This window comes from Aspergillus clavatus, genomic scaffold, assembly GCF_000002715.2.
Source record: "Aspergillus clavatus NRRL 1 1099423829805 genomic scaffold, whole genome shotgun sequence".
Classification (NCBI taxonomy): domain Eukaryota; kingdom Fungi; phylum Ascomycota; class Eurotiomycetes; order Eurotiales; family Aspergillaceae; genus Aspergillus; species Aspergillus clavatus.
Genome location: NW_001517094.1, coordinates 3,403,577 through 3,427,743, shown reverse-complemented (window position 1 = coordinate 3,427,743; position 24,167 = coordinate 3,403,577). Strand labels below are relative to the sequence as shown.

Below are 24,167 nucleotides of genomic sequence, written 5' to 3'. Positions count from 1 at the left end.
AGATCAGTCTCAGGCACTCATTTCCCTCCTGATCGTCTCATTGAGTGAACACTTGAGCCTGATGGTGAGGCTGTATCTGATAGATCTACTGTATATGCGGCACTAGACAGCAGGACAGCAGGACAGTCGGACAGCAGGACCGCTGGGGAACATGCCCATATCACGTGATATGATGTCGGATGGAGACTAGAAGCTGATACATACCATACATAATTACACATACCGGACCCCGTACAGTTCCATACTCCATACCTTACGTGGGGGGGGATGGGATGTATTGAGTAGTATTGACGGGCTGATGCTGATACATTCCTGTTTCTTACATTCCATTCCTGACAAGATTACAGGACCACGTGAGATGCTTCATGAATTCTCTGAAGAGAGAGGATATATTCTGCAGTCCGTAGTAGGAGTAGTTAGTAATTGTGTGATAGTGGGTAGTAGTAGTAGTAGTAGTAGTAGTAGTAGTATAAAAGTCAGGACTCAGTAGTAGTAGATCAAGAGTTGACAGTTGCGTGGTTGGAAACATGCATATCAACGGAGCATCTTCTCACTAGCACGGATCAACTGCAGGCCCACCACTCGTTCAGGGGGATCGTTCTCATCGCCCACAATTCCTTTTTTGCAGCCTGTCTGTCTGTCTGTCTGTCTGTCTATGAGGCCATCGTTGATGATCATATAGAGTCAGTCGATCAGCATTGGATCTCTGTCTAGTCACGATTGATTATATCTGTTGGATTCTTCCTTTCTGCAGGAGTCGATCGATCATTCTTCAATCTCGCTCGCTCGCTCTCTCTCTCTCTCTCTCTCTTTTTTTTTAATAATCCAGTATCGACTCTAATACTGTAGTGCCATCCCATCATCCTCTCTAATTTCCCTTTTATCTGGATTGAACTCTTCTTCTTCTTCCTTCTCCTTCATTATTTTCCCACCTCTTCCTCTCGTTCACTCATCCATTCATTCTTTGGATTTTTTTTTTTTTTTTCAACTGACCCTCAGCCTCACCCCCTTCCTCTGATTCATATCTTTCTCTTCCTTTTCAGAGAGAAGTGTGCTGTGTGGTCTCTCTAATAATACTTCCATCTCAATTAACTACTTACTATCTACTTCCTCCCCTCCCTTTTCCTCGCCCGCTTTTACCGAACTTCCCCTTACTCCCCCGAATCCAGCAGCGCCAAAAAAGCTTTCTCTCTCTCTTCCTCTCTTCCTCCCTCCCTCTCTCTCTCTCCCTCTCTCCCTCTTCACGCACCAACTCTTCTCCCACGATCTTCCTCTCACCTCCCCTCCCCCCATCCCCTCCTGTCACCCTCGTTGTCGCGTCGAGGGGTTTTCGTTCCCACTCGTCACTTCGTCCGATAAAAATCCATCGCCCGTCGCCGGAACTTTTTTCCCCCTCAAGATGGCTCCCTACGAGCTCCGATCGGGGGGAGACGTTAAGAACAAGAAGCAGAGTGTGGCCGATCTTAAATATCGTCGGTTGACAGAGCTCAATGCTCGTTTAAAGGAGGATCTGGATCGTCCTCGGGTGAAGGTCTCGGAGGCTTCCATGTCGTAAGTCTTGGGGTCCGCGTTCTTCGTCGGCCCATCACTTTCCATCGCGCGGTGGTTTGCGTGCAAATGCCGACCGCCCGCTCGACTGGATCTCTAGACGCTGACCATCCGCTTTTTGCTCCTCAGCCTCATCAACTACTGCAACAACACCCGTGATTTTATGGTACCGTCTGTATGGGGTCAGGTATGCGGTCGCCCCCCCCCCCCGGTCGATACATAATTGTTTTCGACAGATTAGCCACAAAAAAAAATAAAAATAAAAATAAAAAAAGAGAAAGAGGCTGACAAACCCCTCCAGGTCGACAAGCGCGAAGACCCCTATGCTCCTCAGCAACAGGGCGGTTGCTGCACGGTCATGTAATGGTGTCATGACATTTCAACGCTTTTCCGAATTGCAATCGACTCGATTCTTGTCGTTTGGGCTGTTCTTCGTCCATTTATTATATCCTCGCCGAAATGACCTCTTTCCTCCACATCTTTCTTCCTCTTGTTGTTTGCCGTCTAATATCTTCACCATCTTCTTCTTGATCCTTGGAATGCGACTGCGTTTCGCCTTTTCTTCTTCTTTCTTCTCTCTACCATCACGACGATCACCGAATTCCCTCATCCGCCGAATATGAACCCGATAATCCGTGACGGCTGTGTGCTGTGCGCAGTGGGCGCCGAGGAGGCTATGACGGGTCGACTGGAGGAACGCGCGCTGGTCTTGCAGGGATTCCGGGAGGCCTACCACTCAACAGCGAAACATCGTCGATCTCACCAGGTGCGCTATCTGGTGCACTTGAGGATGCGCCGACGTTTCACCTTCTACTTCTACATCTACCCTTTTTCTTCTACTATTATTACTACTACTACTTCTTCTTCTACTACCTTTCTCTTCCAAAACTTCCTCCTTTCTGGCTCTGTTGGTTGGACTGGATCATTGTCGCGAGTTTGTGTGGTTTTGATCGCATCAATTTCCTTTGTTCTGTGGAGAGAGTCATATGGCACGGTGTTCTCTTTTTTTTTTTTTTTTTTTTTTTTATATCATGGGTTCCAAAAGTACGTTCCTCGGCCTGGCCGGGTGAAGTCCCCAGATTTTTTCTTGTAAAGTAGATTTGGCTGGCTTAGGAGTCAACGCAGACGCTCAATCCCAGCATTTGTGTGTATTACTTTTTTTTTTCTTCCTTCCTTCCAACCGTAAGAGCAGCAGCAAAGCAATCATACGAAGACCTGCAAAGAGAGAAAGATGTACTACGCCCAGGGCTAGTAATAATGGAATGAATAATAGCCCATCATTCCACTCGCTGACATCATCCGCTCTCGGAGCTCATCAGTCCATCCTTACTTAACTAAGGCAAGTCCATCTCGATATATCTATCTATCTATCGATCTGAATCTACCAATTTACCTCACCTCACCTCACCATCACCCACAGAGACCACACAAGAAAAGACAATGACAGAACCAATAACCCCCCTCGAATCAAATGCCCCTCCCCCTCTCCAATCCACCACCAGCAGCAGTAGCATCACCCACCCCCGAATCACAATCCAATACTGCACACAGTGTAAATGGATGCTGCGCGCCGCATACGTACGTTCCCCCTTTCCCTTCCCTTCCCTCTCCCCTTCCCTCTCCCCTTCCCTCTCCCCTTCCCTCTCCCCTTCCCTCTCCCCTGCCGCCACCCTTACAAGAAACAATGGCGGGTGCGGGGGTAGTACGCAATTCCAGCAAGTACCAGCCAGGTAACCCCCATCAAACCCGGGCTAACATGGCTAACTAACATGGCTAATCTCCCCATCCCGCGAACTATCCAGTTCGCACAGGAACTCCTCTCGACGTTTGGGACGGGGATTGGTGAGGTGGCGCTTGTGCCGGCGACGGGGGGATTATTCCGGGTGACGATTTGGGGTGGACGTGGACTGGGAGACGGGGTGGTGCTTTGGGATCGGAAGACGGAGGGGGGGTTTCCTGGTATGGTGTTTTTTTTTTTTTTTTTTGGTTTCTTGTTGCTCTGGGGTTGGATCTTTTGATTTGCTGCTGCTGATGAATGACGATGATGATGAACAGAGGTCAAGGTGTTGAAGGCACGGGTGAGGAATGTGATTGATCCCAGCCGGGACTTGGGACATACGGATCGGGCGTTGAGGAGGGATGAGGAGAAGAAGACTGTTGAGCATCAGGAGGATCAGGCTGGAGATCAGACACCGGAGAAGGCAACGAAAGAGAAAGAAAAGTGCGAGGATTGCCAATAGCTACGGGGTCGAGCCATATACCAATATCTCAGCACCAATATCAATATTGATCAAGATCATCCGACTCTATAAACCAACTGGCAAAAGCAATGACTCGTTCTAAAACAACAAATGAACAATGGGTTCAGCAACGGGCTGTGTACCGTTGCGGATGATATCAATGAATGTCAACAAAAGATGATACAAAAGTCCAGTCCACCTATGGTTGGGACTCTTCGATCCTCAGAAACGCCAGCCCACGCCCCATCTCTAGTAGTAGTTTGATTTCCTGTTCCCACCCGGCCTCCGTTGCATCATTGGGCGCTGCAATGCACACGCCCACAAAAAATAGATCAAAGAAAAAAGAGAAAAAGAAGAAACGAATGTTAAAGGAAAAAGGGAGAAAAGGGGGGTTAAAGAATGAGACTTAATGGTTGGAGAGAGAGAGAGAGAGAAAGAGAGAGAGGTTTGTTGTCTCCCCTTCAACTGTTCGCCAGCTGTAACTCAAGAAGCTCAAGAGCAGCAACTCCTTTCCCCCTATAGCAGATGAACCCTCCAACCGAGTCATGAGTTCGTGCAATCCATCATAAAGTCCAAGTTCGTCAGCGGATATACCATTCATGAGTCCATCGTCAATCCTCTTATTTTGGGCCCAACCATGAATCGCCAGCAGCCAAATACCATAAACAAGAAAACACGAAGAAAGGGAAAAACAATGGCCAGATGAAGAAGAAGCCGAGATAAAAGGAGCCGCTTAGGTCTCCCCGCTCAGCTCGTGCTGATGCGAATGATGCGTTTTTCGCTTCCAGAACGCCAGGCGAAGGCGACTGCGTCGCTTCGGCAGTCGCCGGGGGGGCTGCTCGCCGCCCATCGAGTCCTCCCAATGAGGATGTCCCTCGTTCCGGATGCTGGGAGTGGTGGTAATCGAGTGCGTGGGACTGTTCGACCCGTTGCCCACGATGGAAGCTGTGACGGGGCTCTTGCTGCCATCGCCCAGGTGCGAGTGAGAGGTATTGCTGTCGCTGAAATGACGATAGCTCTCGTGTGGTTTATCAGCATTCGCGTGCTGTTTCGACGACCCCGGCCGGGCCTCGGACTTGTCTTGCTCGCCCGCCATATCCTCCCGCGAAGCGCGCTTCTCATCGCCACTGTCCGCGGTGATGAAACTGGTGGCATTCGTCACAGGGGATATCGGCGTCATGGTATTGCTGTACGTGCTCACACTATGCGTGCGTGTGCAACTGTTGCGCTGTGAGTTTGGCGCGCCTGAGCCGCGTCCGGACGAGTTGGTGTTGGCATGGTGACGTCGATGCGGCAGTCCCTGTCGAGAGCTGCTCGGTCTTTCTGCTTGACCGTCAGCTACCCCATGGCCATCAACCTGCTTGGTGTTAAGTTCCGGGGCAGCGGCATCATGTACTGCCGTGTCGGCGAAGAGGACGGCTGCGATGACGGCATCCCTCGACGAGCGCCGGGACTCGGAATTGGAATGATGATCAGCCTGTCCCCCGTTCGTCTCTGGAGACGTGCCCGCAATGGAGATCATGGTGAGGTCGGGGACAGCACCAGAGGACTTCCGCGAGGCCACGGCAGATGGGAGAGGGCTGCCTGTGATGTCCATGGATGGCCCGGGGGTGTCCGGCGACACCACGGGACTAATGGTGTTCTCATTGTAGTCGCTGGGCGACCCCGAATCAATGTCCGGGTCCAGCGTGCCGAAGTAATCGTCCGTGGCTGCGCGCTTCTTGGCCGCCACGTCATCTGGAAAGAGCGCCGATTTGGCAGAGCTGTCGGCCAATGGAGGACGAAGACCGCGGAAACTGGCAGCAGGGCTATGGGAACGGGGCGAGAGGACGCCCTCAACGTAGCGTGGGTTTGTCAGCGCCTGCTTCTTTCTTTCATTGTCGGCCAGGTAATGCCACCGGGATTGATTCGTCCGAATGTGCTCGACAGTGAACCGCAGCTGGGGCAGGATGTCCGACACGCCTTCGAACAAGGGAAGGGCGAAGATAGACATGAACCCGATCTGACCGGTCGCCAGCTTGTATATATTTCCCAGCTCCGGCGGCCCACCGAACAGAGCCGTCTCCATGCCGACCTCCCGCTCCATCTCTCCCTGGTTGGCAAATTCCTCCTGCAGAATCTTGGTCCACTTCTCGGCAACGTCCCATGGCCGCGCGACATTGCTGATGTCGGCACATTTGATCAGCAGGCCACACACCAGCGTCTTGTAGATCTCGATGTCCTGCGGCTTCCAGCCATCAACCGACTTGTTGTTGGCGTAGAACTTCTCCTGCAGTGACCCTAGCCTTTCCATGAACTTTTGATGTACGCCCATGTCCGTCGCAAGGATCGAGCTGATGAGCAGTTTCCGCAGCTGTCTGTCCTTGAAAGCCGCGGGCCAGTGGCGACGCAGGATTTGCGAAAAGGCCGCGCAGTGGAAAGCCTCCAAGACCGAGTTATCATTGTAGAGTTGCGCCAGCGGTGCATTGAGTTTGACCAGGAAGAAGTTATTCACTCCGGGATGGCCGACATCGTGACCAATTGCCGAAATGAGCAGGGTCAGGGTGTCGAACGGCGTCAGGAGAGATGCAATCGGAGACTGGGAGCCAGGGCTGGGAGAGATGTCTCCGTATGGAGGTAAAGCTCCGATATGTACCAGGAAGCAAAAGACCGATTGTAGCACGTCAATGGCATGTCGAAAGTTATGATAGAGGACAAAGGAATTGTAGGAAGCGCGGCACGCGAGTAGGAAGGTCCGCAGTTCACCTAGAGAAAGTATTAACTGACTGGCCTGTTTGATGGGCACGATAGCTCACTTACATGCAGTCAATTGCCAACGGTCCAGGTTGGGTAGGGTAAAAGCATGCTGAAGCATCTGGCAGGCTCCATAAACGAGCTCGTCCTCGGAAAACGCATGAGCAGTAAAGTTCCAGTTGCCCAGGCGCTTCCTCACGGCTTTTTGCCGCTCAGCGCTTACGTCTAGGTCCCTGTTGTATCGTTAGCCGACTGTTTCCAGAATCAATCAATCAAAATGCACCCACCGATCCTGGAATTCTTCAATGACCTCCTCGGGATTGCATATGCCTTTCATGAGTTTGGACACCCTGTAAAAACAATACATATCAGCGATTGCTCCTTGTCTGCAGTTGTAGGGTTGAACTTACATTGCCTCTCGAAGGTAAGCGTACGGTTGTTGGTCGTGAACACCCACCCACGACTGTTTCCGAGATTTCTTGCGGGCCAAAAAGCGCGATTGTTCCTTGCGCGCCGATTTTTGCGCCCGGTACGCGTGGACGACCAAGCCCTGCACTCGAGCTCGGTCAAGTGGTGTGGTAAGGACATCCGCGGCGCCTGCATCTAAGCATTTGGAGATCTGCAGCGGGTCAAAGAGGGGTGTAGTGGCCGTCTGTTGCGTCGGAGCGCTGGTCGGCCCACCGTGGGAGTGTCGCAGTACAGCTATCGGAATGACAAGGTTCGGGATATCTGAGACTTGGATATCTGCGGATACACCCGAGAGCAATTGCAGGCCGTAGGAGGTGTCTGACTGGGAGGAAAATGTGAATCCGCGGCGAAGGGAGGACGGAGAGGGAGGCGCCACGTCGGGCCACGAAGAGCGGCTAGCTTTCCGACGGTCGTATTGAACAGAATCCTCATTGCGACCCAGTTCGATATCAAAAAAGGCGAAAATCGGTGTGCAACGGCTGTTAGTGCTGTCGCTCAGTTCGGCAAGTTTTGTAGCGAGGGAGGTTCCAACGTGACAAAGATATACTGTACCCCCCCCCAAAAAAAAAGCCCCCGATAGTCAGCAAAGCACGAAACAAATCAGGTCCAGCGCCGGGGGCGTACTTCTATTGCACACTTCTAGCAGAAGCGCCACGTCTGATCCCAGCGACTCGGGTTCGTCATCCCCTGCCGAGGACACGGGTGAATCGCGATACACCCAGCGTTCCGATTGAACACGGTCATCAATATATACTGCGCAACACTCGACGCGATCCATGGTCTCGGCCGGATTGGGTATGCCCATCGCCAAGAGTTTCTTTGGGGGTTGACGGCAGTTCACACGAATTTATAAGAATCGAAAGAGAGAAGGGAGGAAGGAGGTGCCCGATTTGGCTGAGGTCTCATATGGTAGACGAGAACCACAAGAGACGGATGTGTATGGACTCGATGGAAAGGAGGGAAAACGAGCGGCTGGATGAGAAGCGAGAAAAGCGATGTAGGCAATGAGAGACTCGGTATCGGTGATTGATTCTATAGATTCTTTGTAAATTGGGAGTCAGCGCTCAAGATTCCCCATTGTCCAGATAATCGAGTACTACATGTGCAGGCGACACGGGAGCAAGCCGACAGGGGGGCAGAAGGACAAAAAGGAGGGCAAGCGACAAGGCAGAGAACAAACGAAAGGCAACCCCAACCAGCGGCGCAAATTCGAACAATGAGTTTGTTCGCTGCAGAATTCCACCAGAAGGAGTTTGGCCTTTATGTTTTCGATTGTTGACCTGTGGGGGATGGGCGAGTAGGAAAGACAAGCAGTCCCTTGCCTAGATGTCTCGTTCTGAGACAATCCAGCCCTGCAGTATGGCACAGAAGACAAGACGCCGGCTGACCGCGATCGCCATATCCACAACATAGGACTCGGGTTCACTCACACTGTAGAAAGAAAGAAAAAAAAAAGAAAGAAAAAGAAAAAGAGGTAGGGGAAAGGAAGGGAGATAGGTCGAATGAGAAAAGGAAATGATCAAAAATCTTCTTAGATCAATATAACGAGGAGCGACGCACGTTGCGACGATCGCAAAGGGGGGGCCGGGTCAAATCGATCACAGCAGAAATAGGTTTGCGTAGTATGAGCGGCCAGGTGAAACGGTCGGAAAGGTCGCCCCAGCGGGTTTTTCGCAAGGGAATGACACTCAGCAGAAGCCGTCGAATTGGTTCTCGGTTTCGCAGCCCCCGTCCAAAAGGAAAAAAAAAATAAAATAAAATAAAAAATGACGAATCGAAAGCGCCAGGTGATAGTCGGAATCGCAGTATTTCCCGCGAGTCGTCTAGACGAAGGAGGACAGGATAATTCGAGGTCCAAGGAGAGAATGCTCAGGATGCCATGATGGGCCCTCGGTTATGGCCACACGGGGGAACAGAAGACGGCACGAGATGGGTCAGAGGGAAAGACGTAAAGAGACGGAGCGATCAGGATCACTCGACGGGAGTTAAAAGCTTGTAGTAGTTCTGTCGCACGAGTTGGTTCTTGAGGGAGGAAAGGGGGGGGCAGGTTTTTGAAGTGAGGATGGAGGTTGTTGTTGATGTAACGACACCCACCGGGCAGGACTTGGGACGGAGTGGCAGAAAGAAACGCGACGGGGATCCCGTATGAAGAATGGGGTGGAGTTATTGGGAAATGGAAACCGAGATAAGGGAAGATGAGAACAGAAAGAGAAGAGAACAGAAGAGAAAATGAAGAATAGTTGATGGGGATGGCAGACAAACTGAGGTCTGATGTGATGGTTTGATAGTCGAAGTCGTAGTAGTGGTGGTGATCAGGTAGGAGGTAGACTTATTAGAATGATAGGATAGATCGATAGACTTTAGGAGGGAAAAGACCAGCGAAAGGAAGAGTAGAAAAGAGAGAGAGAGAGAGAGAGAGAATCCGTTCAGTTTCAGTTCAGTCCAGTCGATCTCAGGGAGGGTCCAGTCCAGAGTGGATGGATGGATGAGATGAGGTTCTTTGGGCGAGTCCACCGATGGAATTCTGGTAGAAAGAGTCAGTGTCGAATAGGCAGACGACTGGGACTGGAGTAGATCTAACTGACTGCGATGGCGTGAAGATCAGGATCCTCGAATGGATATCTAGTATGGGTATGATCCCATAGGATTTAAGATCTGATGATTCCCTCCAGACCATCAACTCTCTATCTATCTATTCCGTAAATATCTCTGACTATCTATCTATCTAGACTTCAGACTCGTGTCTTTGGCTTTTTCTGTGAGTCTTCCAGAAGGTCGCGGCACAGCGGCTGCGGGCGTCGTCAGAGACTCGGCGATGGGGCCGATCCTGAGGTACTCACTCACTCGTACGGGGACCACAGCACGTATCATACCGTCATACGGTATCGTACCCTGCATATCTGATATTTGCAAATGGCTTCATTTCATTTCATTTTAAAATCATCTCATCTCATCTCATCTCATCTCATCACATCACACAACTCATCGGTAATAAATATGGCTAGACTGAACGTTGACGATCTTAAGAATCAATCAAGATAGACTCAGTCGATCAGATCAGTAGAAGAGAACGTGACAGATGACTCTAATCATCTCCTGTTTTCTCCCCCCCTGGCGAGTCACAACACCATCCACATATGTAGTGGGCTGCAAAGAAATGCAAGGAGATGCAGAAGGACTAGATATCAACTTACTAAAAAGCCGCTGTATTATAGGTTATAACATACTGTACTTTTTTCTTTCCACCAAAAAAAAAAAATGTCAAATTTTCAAGATAAGGGAAGCGCAGCCCAAGTCATCTGAGTCCAGAGTCCAGAGTCCAGAGTTCGGAGTCCTGACAGGCTGAACTGACTAAGTAGATACTACTCCGTACTAAGTGGAGAGCGACTGGGAACAAGAGAGACTGAGAAGTGAGAACAGATGACACTGGGCTCAATCAAGCAATTAGCTCGCAGGACATGTGCAAGGTTGCTGCAACTTGCAACTAAGTCCGTATCCATACTTTTTCTAGAATCCCGGCTAAACCATTACCTTGCATTTGCAAAAACCCAAAGTACGACCGGGGCTACCTAGTGGCGACGGGAGATAGAGTGCAAGGTAATTTAATTTTTGCATCTGCGGATTCGGTGGGCCCGTGATGTACTACGTATTCTGAAATAACCCTGCTGAGTCACCAAGTGCTTGTTCCCTGGGTGGACGATGGCTTGTAACGAGGAGATTATTACACAATACTGGAAATAATCAGAGCTTTTATTTAGGTAAACCTGGCCTGATTTACAGTGGGAGTCAAGAATAGGTATCGAAGATGTACAGGTACTCCGTAGACATCAGTAAACTGTGAGTCCTCAGGACCGAGTCAACGGAAAACAGGACGAGACGAGGCGCAGCACGGCGTAATCCACGGAGTCCCGTTGATGAATGTTAATTAATTCAATCAATCAACAACCACCTACTCCGTATTCCTTTCAGCCCCTTGCCCAAATTCACATTTCATCCCAGTCTTCCCACTCCAAGTCCCAAGAAAAACTTATCAGTGGCGGCCACTGACGTGATCCAAGGCTCGCTAGTCGCTACTACTACCCTTGTATCTAGTATCTACTTACCTACCTACTACTCCATCTATAAGTGATATTGAGAGATGATGTGATGATGGTGGCAACTGGCAAGCATGATGACTGCTCCCCCCCCCCAACTCTAATCCAGTCAAGTCCAATTTCAACATCCCAACTTGATCAACCATCGAGGGAACTATTTTTCAGACTATCTATCTTCTCTACTCTGTACTACAGGGGAGTCGGGGACCAGAGGGAAGTTAGTATTGAGTAACAATCAATAACCATCTAGCTATATCCTTAGCCCCGTACGACGGTACTACTAGAAAGGCAACTAAGGTAGACCACAGACTGCTCCAACCCTCCTAGCGTCAGCCCGTCCGACGAAATCTCGCCAGGATTCAGGACGGAGAATGATACTCATTCGATTGTAGGATTTAGTCGATCGTATTTGACATATGCCTAGTTGCCTACCCCGCATTCTATCTCGCTTGTTAACTTACCAATCTACTACTATAAGGAACGTAGAAAGGAATAGTCTAGACTCGGGAGTCGGGACGACTTGGAGTGCGAGGATTATTAACGGATTCTTGCTTGTTGAACTCGGGAGGAATTCCATGCGTGACAGTATATATGTGGAGGACGGTAGGTAGACATGACACCCCAAAATGATCATTGCTCTATCCACTCATCCATAGTCTAGCGATCAAGATTGTCAAGACCCTCCTGCACCCCCCCCCAATAAGGTAAAACAAATAACAAGAAAATCTCCAGCGTATAAATAAATGAACAAAAGGGAGACCTGTCAAAATGCAGACGGCGCTCAGAATCATAATTGAGTATCCCAACCCCATTTTAATGCCAGAAACAGTTTGGGCTCCAACAGAACAATCATCAGATGAAAAAGAAAGAGAAAAAAAAAAGAAAAAGAAAATATCATACATGGCCGTACTCTATACCACGATCTCATGGTTTATGAAAGTAGATTCTTCAACGACGGACTGGCACTGGCCCCAGACCCCCCGTTCGTCCCATTGACAGTCGCACTGCGACCAGTACTCATTGCTCCTCCCGCCGGCCCCACCGAAGTCTCTTCCAACTTTCCTGGAGGTGTCAACCCACGGGGATCGATCCGCGCGTGCGCCACGATAGGTGACTGAGTAGGCGCGCCCAGGACGCGATCCACCGAGTACATCCGAGGGGGACCTCCGTTCAGCGCGCTGAGCGAATGCTGCGGCGAATGACGGATGATCGTCGCTTGCGCCACAGGCGGTGATGCCGACGAGGCAAACGGGCGGGGACCCGGTGCATGCGATGGATGGGGCGATGGCATGGACACAGGCGCATGTGAAGGATGGGGTGACGGCATCGATACCGGGGCATACGGACTCTGGTGAGCCGAGTACGACTGGTGAGGAGGTGGAGGCGCTCCGCCGGGGTAGTGAGGTGGTGGCGGGGGAGGAGCATGGTGAGCCGTGGACGGATGCGGGAACCCGTTCATGGGAAGGGTTGGGGCAGCAGGGGGGGCCCCATGATATCCCGGAATGGGCAAGCCATTGCGCAATTTCCCGTCCCCATATTCGGTCGAACGCTGGTCGTATCCCGAATACCATTCTGGACCATTGTGCGAAGGCGCTGCTCCAAGCGGTCTTGGGAGAACCCCAGTGGGCCCAGTCGGAGGAGGCGTCGGGTGCGCATGTGTCCCATAGGGGTGGACCTGGTATTCCGAGATTCGGGGAGCTGGCAACACAGGCCGCTGCGCGGGGTATGGAGAAGGGCGAGGCTCGGGGGACGGTTGAGCCACGGCCGTCTTGAGATAGCACTTGTGGCATTCATAGAGCGGGCCCTCGATGCCGATGTTGTACTCTCCGTTCAACTTGGACAACGAGTGCTGGGACAGGTTGCGAGAAAGAAATGGTGGGCTGGCAGAAGATGGATGGGGGAATCTGCCCGCGGGTTCGCTCATGCCGACCCCGTTCACGCTTGATGTTCTGCTGTTGAGAACGGCCGCTCGCCGGGCATTGTCGATGGGCCACCAGCGAGGGCTGAACGACGTAGAGCAACGGCAGCATTTGCGCTCCATTTCGGGGCTCGCAACCTGGCGGGGGAAAGGATTGCCGGAATCGATCACCATTCCATCAGGATTTTGCTCGGGGGCCGCAGTCACGATGACCTTCTGGCTGTCCTTCGGGGGTGGTGGTGGATGCGAGGTGGCAGTGACAAGGCCGTTGATGGTAGAAGAACGGCGTGTACTGGCAGTCGTGGCAGGCTGGGAAGCGTTCAGAGCCTGTTGAACATATGCCGCTCTTCGGACGGTTCCAGGCAAAGTCAGGTCAGCTTGCTTATACGACTGGACATACTGCTGGAGAGCATTGAGCCCGGTTTCTCCGGTCATTTCTCCCACCTGATGAACGCCAGATGAGGGTGCATGATGGGGACACCAGATCCCCGCAGTGGCTGCTCCCACCTCCTCGCCCAACCGTATACTGTTCACAGTGTCCCGTCGGGAACTCTTGACGGGCGTAATGTTGAATCCGAACACGTATTGTGCCTGAAACGCGCATCCAACATGGAAACGGGCATTGCAGCCGGTGTGATTGCAGGTGACGCACGCGCCTTTGCTGGTCCTACACAGTTTGCACACATCCCTGTACCTGTCGGCGGAAATGAGCCCGAATCCTTCTGCGGGCTCAAGTTCTTTGGCGTTTCCAAATCTGATCTCCGGGGTCCAAACTGCGCATGTCACGTGCACCCAATTGTTGCCGGCCGTTCGTTTGAGTGGCTCGCGAGGCCCGATAGGCTTACCAACGGCCTCCTGCCTCTGTCGGTAGAGTTTGATAGCCTCTTGGACCATCTCCTTCTCCAGACGCTCCTTTTCCCGATCCCTCTCCGTCTTCTTCTTGTGCGAAACCTTGGGCGCCTCCATCAGTTCATGTTCCGTCCAGGTCACAGGACACAGAACGCATTCGTAGCAAGTCGAAATCATGGGGTTTCTGTCATTGGAACACATGTCACACAGCCACTTCGCACAATTCCGTGATGAACTGACACCGTAGCAATTACGATGAACAGTCAGGCGACAGTCGCGGCAAGACAGATGCTGGTCACCCACAGGCTCCAATTTGTTACAGATGGCACAGGGGAGGACCTTGGCCTTGGGGGGATCTGGGACGATGGGTGCCGGTTCTGGCGGTTTTTCGACCGGTACTTTCTTCTTGGGCGCAGGCTCGACCGACGTGGCCGCCGAGGTGGCCGCACTGTCCTTCTCGCCACTCTTTGCCTTCTTCTTCACCGGTTCCTGTGGCTGCGCTGGCGGAGTGGCGTTGACTGGTATGCCGATCGATGCCGCTGCGGCTGCTGTGGTACTGTTGATATTAGCCGGATCCTCGGAGGCGAGAAGCTGTGTCAGTAATTCCTCATCGACCCGCCGGCGCCAGGACTTGTTGCCGCTTTGAGCCATCTTCTTTGCGACTTCGTCCACACTCTCCCACTGGATTCCATATTTTCTCCAGAGTTGGGCACATCGCAAACAAAGAGCCACCGTAAGCTGTGGCCCTTTATCCGCCTTCTTGGACGACGACTCGCTCGGCGTCGTCGTGCCTGGGGGAACACCTGGCGCGCGTCGCCACTGTCGTGAGGAACGCGTGGAGCAGAATTTGCACTGGAAGCCGCGCTTCTTCTCAACCGCCTTCCCATTGTCGAAAGCTGAATCGTCTTGGTCGTCAGCCACGTCATCAACAAGCTTGGCGGTAGTACTCTGTCGTCTAGCCTCTCTCTTGCCCTTTCTGCCCTCGTAGTTACCCCAGATTTGCCGACCGCGAGGGGTCTTTTTCCACATATAGTAGAATCGAACAATTTGATAATGCGGCACAGTGCCGACGTGCTTGGTCACAAAGCGTAGTTCGGAACCGTATTTGGCAACGCCTTGTTCGAAAACTTTGACTTCCTCAGGACGTAAATGTGGTTCCTTCAGATCCTTGTACTTGTTTTGCTGTTTCAACTTCGCCAAAGCGGCCTCAACGTCGAAACTGTTTGCGTATAAAAGCTCCAAAGCCTTGTCGAGAAAGTTAGTCGAATACTTCTCCACCCCCAGCTGGGGTGCGAGTTCCTTGGCCCGTTCCATATACTCATCCATGAATTTCTCGCGATCAGCAGCGCTGAGTTCTGCGGCAGGCGCATCGTCTTCGCCACGAGAGGATATTTGTGACGCAGTGGGCATCTTGAACAGCAATTCGGCGGTACGGGTCGGCTTCCCATTAACTGAGACCGGTTCATCTTCGCCGCGACGAATGTATCCGACCGGTTCATCCTGAACCCATTTTGGCCGGTTCGCTTTTTCCTGTCTTGCTGCTTCAATAGCAGCCTGGGCTTCCTTCGAGAGTTTGGATTCCTTGCGACCGGATTTGGTCAGATATTTCTTCTTGATATCAATCGGCTTGGCGTATTCAACAGGGCGACCTGGCCATGGATTGACCACTGCCTGGTGGCGGGGTCCCAATCGCGAGCTGGCTCGCGGGTAAATGCGGTCATCGTAATCAAGCGCATCTTCCACGCGGCAGTGGATTCCCAGATAGCGATATGGCCACATCCGAGCTTGCGCTATCTGTTCTGCTGTCGCGGGTCGAATGGTAACCTCCTCGGTCGGAGCCGGCGTACTGCCATTAGTACCGTTAGCAGTGCCATTGAGGTCCTCTTCCTCCTCTTCCACGATCTCCTCCTCTGGCTCGGCTGGAGCCTCACCAACGGTCGGCGTGTTCCGAGCCTCGAGTTTCCGTTCCTGCGCACGGCTGCAAGCTGCGCACGCCCAAGCGAATCCTCGGGCGGGTTTCTTGGTTAAAACAGGACGCACACAATGCATATGATAGGTATTGCGGCAGACAGCACAATCGACGGAATCATTACTATTAAAAAAGAGGTTAGCAATCCTCGTGCCATATCGGGATCTTCTTGCAGTCACATACTTTGCAGCGTATAAACTGCATCTTGTGCAGGTTTTGACTGCGCTGAACAGTTCTTTCCGCTTCCCTATCTCCACAAGGACAAACTTCCATCGCTCATCGAGGACTTTCTTGACGTTGGCGGGGACGTTGATCACCTTCTTCGTGGGTACGACCTCGTAGTAGCGATGGATGTATCGGTCAAACATCTTGTCGAACCAGAAGCAATCGCGCGTTTTCCGGTACGCTTCGAAATTTTCAATCTCTGAAAGATGTTTGATTTGGCATTTTCCGCGCAAGGAGGTAAGCGGGCACGTATCGGAATGCATCGAGGCGAAGACTACTCTTGTATCCGCAACAGTCCGCTGGATATCTCGCGGCCTGTAGTACCAATTCACGCGTAGCGCTTCTATCGGCCCATTCGGCTTGTCTTTGGATGGCAGGAGTTCCATAATTCGAGCAAGATAATACGGCTCTCCCGGAGGTTCACATATGAGATAAACATGATCTGGTTCCAACATATCAGTAAATCTTGTGCCTGGTGGGGGCTGAACATGCACAGCATAGCAAGCGCTTACCATTTACGGCGAATGTTGTGCCATCGTCAGCAACCAAAGCGCCATCCTTCAGGCGGGCTCCACGTTTCTCGAAAGAAACCATGTTAGTCACAGGTGCCAGGTTGGAATCGAGACCAGGAGCGGTGGTAAATAATTTTTTGGCCGCGCTACCATTTGCCGAATTCGAATTGGGGGCGCTGGCTGGCTGCTTCCGCTTTTTGGACGAACCCGAGGAAGCTGATCCATCTTCCGGTTTTGCAGAAAAGGATGATGTGCCGGGGATCGCATCCTTCGCGGAAGCGGGATTGGAACCATTCACCGTAGTCAGGCTCTTTCGGGAATTTGAAGACGAGACAGTCTTCTCACCCTCAGCTTTGGCGCCGTTAGTGCTGTTGTGGGTTGCGGCGCCACTACTTTTTTTGACTCTGTTTGCCGGAGTCAGGATCTCTAAATCCATGTCGATGTCACGCTCTTCCGCATAGTTGGGGCGGGGTGCTGCATTGCGACCCCTAGATCGAGTGCCATAAGGCGCAGGGGTGGCGGAGGTGCTGGGTGGTTCGGCACCTGCAACTTCTGGAGTTGCGCTGGCGGTCATAGATTGTGATAATGATTCATTGGTGGTGGCGGTGCCGACATTGGTGGAAGAATCTGTAGATCCCCTTCGGGATGATTGACCAGGGGTGGGCATGCGACGCGCTGCACCCGAAGGTGAAGAGTGAGGCTTCACGTGGGGCGATTGGTGTTGTTGGTGATGAGAAAGCTTCTGGGACGGCGACCTGTCCGAGGAGGCCATGACCAGCCCTCAGATGGCGGCAGAAGCGAATGATAAAAAAAATTACACGGACAGGGGTGGCTAATGTAGCGTACCGCCAGTGCTGTGTTCGTATTAGCAGGAGAACAGAGTCAGAAACACCCGAATTGGCCTTGAACACGGAAAAGGCAAAAAAAGAAAAGTTTCAGCAACGGGCCGTGACGGAAAGACGATCCCTCATGAAACTGGGTTGTGTAGAGGATTGCGTGGATGGCAAAGGCATCAAACGATGAAGGAACCAAATATGCAAGCGAAACTAAGGAGAAGAAAGAGAGAGAGAGAGAGAGAGAGAAAGTCCCGTGACGCGATAGTCTCCCTACCGAAGATGAGTTCGGAAAGGGAAGTGGTTGTATGGAAAGATGGGGGAGGGAAATAATTGGTGCCAGGAGCTTTGCCTGGTTCCCGCAGGGGTGTGTATTGTGTAAGAAGGGTCAATCGCGTATCAGAGATGGTGGATGTGCAGAAGTCCCAGATCGACAATTCTCGAAGCTGACCTGACCTGACCACACAGTAGGAGACTACAAGGTATGGAGGGGACAAAGCTTCAAAGTGTTCGGAAGAGAAGTCGCGAGGTAAAAGATATGAGGACCCCGGGTATGTGAAGAGAATGGCCACAAGGGAGATGGAGATCGATGAAGGGGGAACAGAAAGAACAAGAACAAAAGAAAAAGAAGAGAAGAGAAGAAGTATGATAGGATGGATAGAGTTCAAGTGACGGCGCGTGGGAGGGAACAACACAAGAGCAACAGTCTCACAGAATCACCGGTGTGTTGGGGGGGAGGGTGGGAGAATTAGACTCGTGGGGTGAATCGAACGAGTGAGTTCGTGAGAGGAAGACGGACGGAGAAGAAAGAAGAAGAAGAAGAGAGAGAGAGAGGAAGAGGGAGAGGGAGGGAGGAAGAAAAGAATCGAGGCAAAAGGACCAGGTCAAGTTACAGGAACTAGGAGGAACAAGCCGAAAAAGAGTGGCTTGCTCGCAGCCTAGTAATAAGGTATGGATGGATTGGGGGGGATGGATGGGTATATGCAGGATTGCCGGTAGATGGAAGAGAAGAAGATTACCCTACCTAGATGGATCGATACTTGAGACTAGGGGAGATCGCTTTAGTCCTCGGACTCTCATACAGTCGTTGGGGTCGTCGTCGTAGTAGTAGTCGTGTATCAACTTCAATCAAGAACAAGACCAGGAACTGCCCAGACCGAACGATGAAGGGGAAATCGGGAAAGGAACCAGGTAAGATGGGGAATTTGTTGATGGGGCGGGAAGGGAAGAAGAAACACAAGGAGGAAAAGTTGTCGGCCGAAGCGAAAGCGGGACGAGGAAGGCGACGGCGACGGCAAGGAAGACGAAGAAGAAGATGACGAAGAGACGAGAAAGGAAAGGAAAGTAAAGAAGAGGAGGAAAAGGAAACGGTGCATGAATTGAAGAAAGGGAAAAAAAAGAGAGAACGAAATGGATGATAGACAAGACAAGACAAGAAAGCCGTCTAGGATCCCGACCAGTCCATATCTTGTCCCTTTTGCCCCCCTAGTCCCGATATGTTAATATGACGGGTCCTCCACCAAAAGACGAACCAGAGGAGATGGGAATGGTTGTTATTATTTATTTGGCTGGTGACCCCAGTAGGTAGTAGATAGATACTAGTACTAGTACTGGATAAGAGCAAGAAGCAGAAGAGAAGAAAAGAAAAGAATTGGAAGAGATCGAAAGCCTGGACTTGACCGACTTGCGCAGCCCTCTTGATCTTCCTGCAGGATATCCTCGATAAATTACCCTTCTGATGGACTGATTGTATCAGACAAGGCATATTTGGAGTACTGGAGTCTGGCTACTGTAGTTAGTGATGGGGGAAGGCAATACCACTTTCTTTCTCTCTCTCTCTCTCTCTCTCTCTTCTCTATCTACCTAACTTTTCCAATGGTACTGTCATATATAATCATACGGTTTTCCTCAATAATAAAATTCCTAATATAACCACTAGAGATAGATAGACGCTTCCTCTGTCTTTTCGCTCCGTCCACGCTGTCCCTTGCTCAAGGCTTAAAGAGTTAAGGCGGTTGTTGACCCGTTGGGCGATCTACATATTGGGGCTAGCGGGAGTATTTACTTAGTGTGGTAGGTTCTGGGTAACTAACTCTTCTTAGCGGGTTTTAATGGACGGTTCCCGCTCTGGGTTTGTTTGATTTGATTTGAAAGGGATTGTGTGTGCGTGTGTGTGTGTGCGTGTGTCTGTCTATGTGGGCCGAGCGACCCGATGCAAAGAATGATGATGATATCGGAAGATGAAGCCCATGGAAAAGGCTCCGTCTTTTTGCTCTCACTGCTGATCGGAGAAAGCAAGTCTGAGAGGTGAGAATATACGGAGAAGATAGATACTGCCCATGGAATGGTGGATGGATGGATATGCAAGAGAGGACGAAGATCCTCGATGGGTACTTGAATCTCGATATCAAGGAATAAGAGGACACAGGATGGATATCTATTGATTGATGTCGGTAGGACTGTACAGTGTACACCGCATGAAAACAATTTACCTGGAGATGGTAATTCTACCTAGGTACCTATGTAGTACCTAGTAGTTACTACCTAGTCACGAGAGGTGTATGGTAAAAAGGATGAATTGTTATGGTATCGACTCGGTATACTCCGGAGAAAAAGGATGGAAATGGGTATTGAGTATGGACAGTATCGAAGAGGAAATCGAAATCAAAAAAAAAAAAAAAAAAAAAAGGAAAAAATCCAGTGGTTGGAATGTTGTCACGTAGGGCAGCGCATGCGCGTGTTGGATCTGAGCTTCTTTCCCGAGCGCCAGAGTAGTATATATAGGAGTCTACCTGACGGATAGATACAGTACAGTACTTGCATTCTATGGGTTATTAATAGTCGCTAGTAAGAGGCACCATGCTATGTGCATCTAAATGTCGACATCATGAGTATATGTATAACTCCCTCTACCCTATAGAAGCGCCGGGGCTCTTTGCAGGGTTTCTCTCAAGGTGACCGAGGATGAGACGAATTTGGGCCGATGACATTCTAAGCTAGTAGTCGGTTGGGACTTGGGGGATCCCTCGAATCATGTATCCCGCTCAAATCGCGTTTAATTCTAGACACGAGGAAATTTAAACTCGATAGCTGATAGTTAATGGAGCTGACCATCTTCGATAAATCGGTGCCTATTCTGATCAGACGCTGACTTGGGGAATCAAGCCCTCCGTACTTTGGAAAGTCAAGGGAGGCTTGCATATTTTAGGTTCATTTCCGACAAGTTTCATTTTTTTCATTTTTTTTATTTTTTTTTTTTTTTCGTTTGGTATGGATCCAATACTTGAGGTAACTATGGCCCCTCCGTAGTCCGTACAGTATCAGGCCAGTCCACCAGTGTCTCCATGAACTCTCACCCAGGGGGGTACTTCAAATTGTACCATTCATCTTACCACTAAATAAGTGTTCCAAGTAGTCACTTACTCGGTCTCGGCTCCCGATCAGCCTGCACTCTGCTCCTTTGCTGACCCCAGAAGAATCACTAAACTACTCAAAGTCAAGGCCCAAGGAGAGGGGTATGGTTATGATCCTTCTGTACAACTAAAGAGAATTGCCCCCCCACAACTCAAACGGTCGAGTGAGGGGCCTTCGCTGCTCCTCAGAGGCTCAGCTAGATATCTCTCTAGGCTAGAAAAGACGGAAGTGAGACGAAAAAGATTGATTTGCCGGACCAACCAATGTCCACGGACTTGGGTAGTGATGATCAAGCTAGTGAGGTCACAACCATTATCCGGAGATTTGAGACTCTCAGTCTCAGCAAACAATGACTACTGGCGTTGAAACCAACATTATTACTACTGAGAGAGAACGCTTCAGCACAAGATAAGACTGGGAGAGGCTGGAAATGTTGACTGTGACACTGGCTTATTTAATCATTGTGGCTCAATCTGGCCGATGCAGGGAGTAGCGAATGTTGCTGGGGTTCTTTCTCCCCGCGACAGCGGACTTTTAGTTTTGGCTCCATCCATCAGTCTTGGCTGGTCCTGGAAGTACTCCGTCCGTGATAAGCAGGAATTCATTCTTCCACAATCACAGCCCCTTGAAGCCTGTGCCGTTTAAGACAGAATTACATGCCATCACCCCTTTTGCTTCAATGTCAAGGAATCAGACACACCATCCATATCCATCCCGGACGGGATGAAGAAATGTTAACCCCCTCCCAAATTCTTCTCCGTTGAGAACCCAAATCCTTGGTTTATCTGGAGATCATGAACCACGCCCAACGCAACCAATGACAAGCATCGTGCCACGACAAAATACCTCCGCAGCCGATGATTTGCTGTTTGGAATGGTCGCCACCACTGCTGGAGAGGAACCTATCGTATAGTTATTATTATTGGGAATCTTTTCGGTACCTTAGTCTCATCTATTACTAGTCGGCCACTGTGCCACATCGCGAAAAGCAGAAAAAAATCGTTTGTCCTCTCTCGGTTAGGGTCGAATGGGAGCAGGCGCTAAGTTGAGAGTTGCGTGAGAGAGAGTCACGGGGAGGTCTTGTCCTTGATTGATGGAAGCTTGCCACGCGATCTTGACGCTTGGGGGTAAACCTGCCCAGAAAGGAGCTTTTCTCGCTGTCCTTGGATACAGCGGTTCGTAGGTATGCGATTTATGAGTACATAAGCGATCTGTTGGTGACGGTGTCCGTGTCCAACTGTCATGATGTTCGATAGCTGGCTCTCTCCTCTCAGTTCTCGGATTCGACACTTTGCAGGCATTTTTCTTAGCACATGACAAGTCGACGATACTTAGACCCCCAATCACACGATTTAGATTCGTTTCACTTGGCTTCGGTCGTCATTATTATTTATTGATAGGGAATTTTAAGGAAGATGATGTGATTAGTGCTGCTGATGCTCTATGCTGTTGGTCAAGCTTGGCAATATATATATATCCCTCGAAACCAAGCATAAAGGGATTGATACTCCACAGAATATCTCCAATATATCTATCTATCTATGGTTTAAAAAGATATTTTTCTGAACTATATGATATTCCAAATCAAAACCTGAATATGCAACATAATTACCGACATCGACCAGCGTGTTTCGTTCTCACTCAATCAGTGACTCGAAAGGCGTCGATATAGTGTTCAAATGGCGGTTACAACTCCCCGTTACCACTGAACAGGTGCGAGTGGGACCGTCGGCATTATTTTCCCTCGCCTGCTTCCATTGTTTCCCCTTCTTTTTCTGGATCACAGCCCCTTTGCACTATTTGACACTGTAATCTTGACGTCGACGACTAATATGTAGAGTAGGTACGTCTAGATTGCTAGTATGTAGATATCGAGTACTGAAGCCATGCGAACCAACGTATCGTGTCTCACAGTTCCTAGACCACGAACTCTAGTACCTGCCTCTGACTGAGTTTCCAGGCATGGTACCTTTCGAAATAAACTATATAGGGGCACACATGGGTATATAACCTATCTTGTGGGTAGAAGAGCATACCACACCAGATATGGGTGTTGAGCTGACATGAGTTTGTCCGTGATTTGGTACTTCAGATAAATAGGTATAGGGCACATGTAAAAAGGACTGTTCCATGCCGGTCGCGATTCGTCCTATATACTCCCAGTGAACCAAGCTAAACTGCACTGAATTTTTCATCAGGGTTTCTGGCGAACTGTTTCGAACCTACTCTGTTACCATCTCCCGGTGACCGAATCGAAGGAGAGAAGTGAGGGGGATGTTTTCGCGTCAAGGGATGTCGCCAATAAGTATGGAGTAGCCTACCTACACTATCGAGGGGATTGGACTTGGAAGGACGTGCTCATCGTCGGGTGTGTAAGCCACTGTCCTGATTAGACATGTCAGGTGATTCAAACTTTCCCGATGAAGGGAGACTGACCCAAGTAATCCTCTCTTGAAATCACCACCTTCGTGGAAACGATCGAAGTAACCGAGAAGAGATCAAACTATCCCAGAGCACTCTGGAGAAATTACGGAAGCCACTCAGAACAAGAGAAGTGGGAACAGATTATAACTATCTCCTTTTGTTGCGGGCAGACTCAAAGTGAACTTAGACTACGGTAGACTGTAGTACTTACGTAGTACATTTTACGGGCTTATACAACTGTTAAGGCCACTCGCACTAAGGTAAGCGTCCAACCTGCTGGGTTAGGTAAAAATAAGCCCTCTCATGGCACTATTGCCGACTTCGCCTAGCGTCAATAGTGGGCTGGAGGTCAACTGGTCAAGGTGGCCACTTGCGGATCAGCATTTCAATAGAGGGCTCCGGTTGGCTGGATGGATCCGATCCAGGAACGTTCCGCCCTGGGTCACTCAGAGACCAGAGTAGTCTGCAGAGTGCAGATTATTATTATTATTATTATTGTATCTAAATGAAGTTGGATTTCTAGAGTTGCCGGCCTGAACCCTCAGGCTTGAAATGCCACCGCCACAGATGCCTAAGGCCGCAACTCTTATTATGTCCCGCATGCAGTTTCCCGATATTAATAACGCGATGCAACACCCGCGCGTCGTTGGCTCGTTGCGAAGTTCAGCGAAGAAATATATTATGGGAAGGATTTCAAGGGTAGAGGAAACCTCATATTGAGACCGTCAGAGATCGAATTGATAGAAATTCGCATCACTACATCGCAGTGAAGAGTGACTTTTCCTGTACAAAGATTATGGAAGCTTTGATACATACCTAGTGCATCCGCTTCATCGTTGTTTGGTGCCATTTCCCGCATCAAGGCTCCCCAAATCTCGCAAACTGACTCGTTACTTATCATTGCGAATCGCTGTTGCTTTCACAGACAGATGCTCAAGGA

The 24,167-nt window shown here is 50.3% G+C and overlaps 4 protein-coding genes across 4 annotated transcripts, besides 28 other annotated features; 2 read left to right on the top strand and 2 right to left on the bottom strand.

The window, feature by feature from the left end:
* Positions 1–403: 403 nt before the first annotated feature.
* Positions 404–470: a microsatellite.
* Positions 439–470: a microsatellite.
* A 159-nt stretch (positions 471–629) lies between these two features.
* Positions 630–655: a microsatellite.
* Positions 631–655: a microsatellite.
* Positions 656–776: 121 nt separating this feature from the next.
* Positions 777–811: a microsatellite.
* Positions 812–1,187: 376 nt separating this feature from the next.
* Positions 1,188–1,241: a microsatellite.
* Positions 1,242–1,399: 158 nt separating this feature from the next.
* Positions 1,400–1,912, top strand: ACLA_029430 (guanine nucleotide-binding protein subunit gamma; the record flags this gene model as incomplete). Its single annotated transcript, XM_001269640.1, has 3 exons — positions 1,400–1,551; positions 1,678–1,735; positions 1,850–1,912. 3 exons carry the CDS (start codon positions 1,400–1,402, stop codon positions 1,910–1,912), a joined length of 273 nt encoding a protein of 90 aa, XP_001269641.1.
* Positions 1,794–1,820: a microsatellite.
* A 472-nt stretch (positions 1,913–2,384) lies between the features above and the next one.
* Positions 2,385–2,421: a microsatellite.
* A 124-nt stretch (positions 2,422–2,545) lies between these two features.
* Positions 2,546–2,574: a microsatellite.
* Positions 2,575–2,988: 414 nt separating this feature from the next.
* On the top strand, positions 2,989–3,788 carry ACLA_029420 (SelT/SelW/SelH family protein; the record flags this gene model as incomplete). Its single annotated transcript, XM_001269639.1, has 3 exons — positions 2,989–3,126; positions 3,351–3,507; positions 3,604–3,788. The coding sequence occupies 3 exons, from the start codon at positions 2,989–2,991 to the stop codon at positions 3,786–3,788; spliced, it is 480 nt and encodes a 159-aa protein (XP_001269640.1).
* Positions 3,136–3,210: a microsatellite.
* Positions 3,141–3,208: a microsatellite.
* Positions 3,153–3,210: a microsatellite.
* Positions 3,301–3,325: a microsatellite.
* A 416-nt stretch (positions 3,789–4,204) lies between the features above and the next one.
* Positions 4,205–4,233: a microsatellite.
* Positions 4,234–4,521: 288 nt separating this feature from the next.
* Positions 4,522–7,794, bottom strand: pdeB (3',5'-cyclic-nucleotide phosphodiesterase PDE2; the record flags this gene model as incomplete). The annotated part of the gene is made up of 5 exons (XM_001269638.1): positions 4,522–6,533; positions 6,588–6,754; positions 6,809–6,871; positions 6,932–7,535; positions 7,614–7,794. The coding sequence occupies 5 exons, from the start codon at positions 7,792–7,794 to the stop codon at positions 4,522–4,524; spliced, it is 3,027 nt and encodes a 1,008-aa protein (XP_001269639.1).
* A 936-nt stretch (positions 7,795–8,730) lies between these two features.
* Positions 8,731–8,754: a microsatellite.
* Positions 8,755–9,386: 632 nt separating this feature from the next.
* Positions 9,387–9,409: a microsatellite.
* Positions 9,410–9,929: 520 nt separating this feature from the next.
* Positions 9,930–9,964: a microsatellite.
* Positions 9,931–9,964: a microsatellite.
* A 327-nt stretch (positions 9,965–10,291) lies between these two features.
* Positions 10,292–10,315: a microsatellite.
* Positions 10,292–10,324: a microsatellite.
* A 1,690-nt stretch (positions 10,325–12,014) lies between these two features.
* On the bottom strand, positions 12,015–17,328 carry ACLA_029400 (DNA-binding E3 ubiquitin-protein ligase SNT2; the record flags this gene model as incomplete). The annotated part of the gene is made up of 3 exons (XM_001269637.1): positions 12,015–15,942; positions 16,003–16,486; positions 16,557–17,328. The coding sequence occupies 3 exons, from the start codon at positions 17,326–17,328 to the stop codon at positions 12,015–12,017; spliced, it is 5,184 nt and encodes a 1,727-aa protein (XP_001269638.1).
* Positions 17,329–17,611: 283 nt separating this feature from the next.
* Positions 17,612–17,641: a microsatellite.
* Positions 17,642–18,209: 568 nt separating this feature from the next.
* Positions 18,210–18,239: a microsatellite.
* A 970-nt stretch (positions 18,240–19,209) lies between these two features.
* Positions 19,210–19,250: a microsatellite.
* Positions 19,218–19,246: a microsatellite.
* A 297-nt stretch (positions 19,251–19,547) lies between the features above and the next one.
* Positions 19,548–19,587: a microsatellite.
* Positions 19,588–20,055: 468 nt separating this feature from the next.
* Positions 20,056–20,085: a microsatellite.
* A 533-nt stretch (positions 20,086–20,618) lies between these two features.
* Positions 20,619–20,651: a microsatellite.
* A 3,052-nt stretch (positions 20,652–23,703) lies between these two features.
* Positions 23,704–23,724: a microsatellite.
* Between the last annotated feature and the right edge of the window lie 443 nt (positions 23,725–24,167).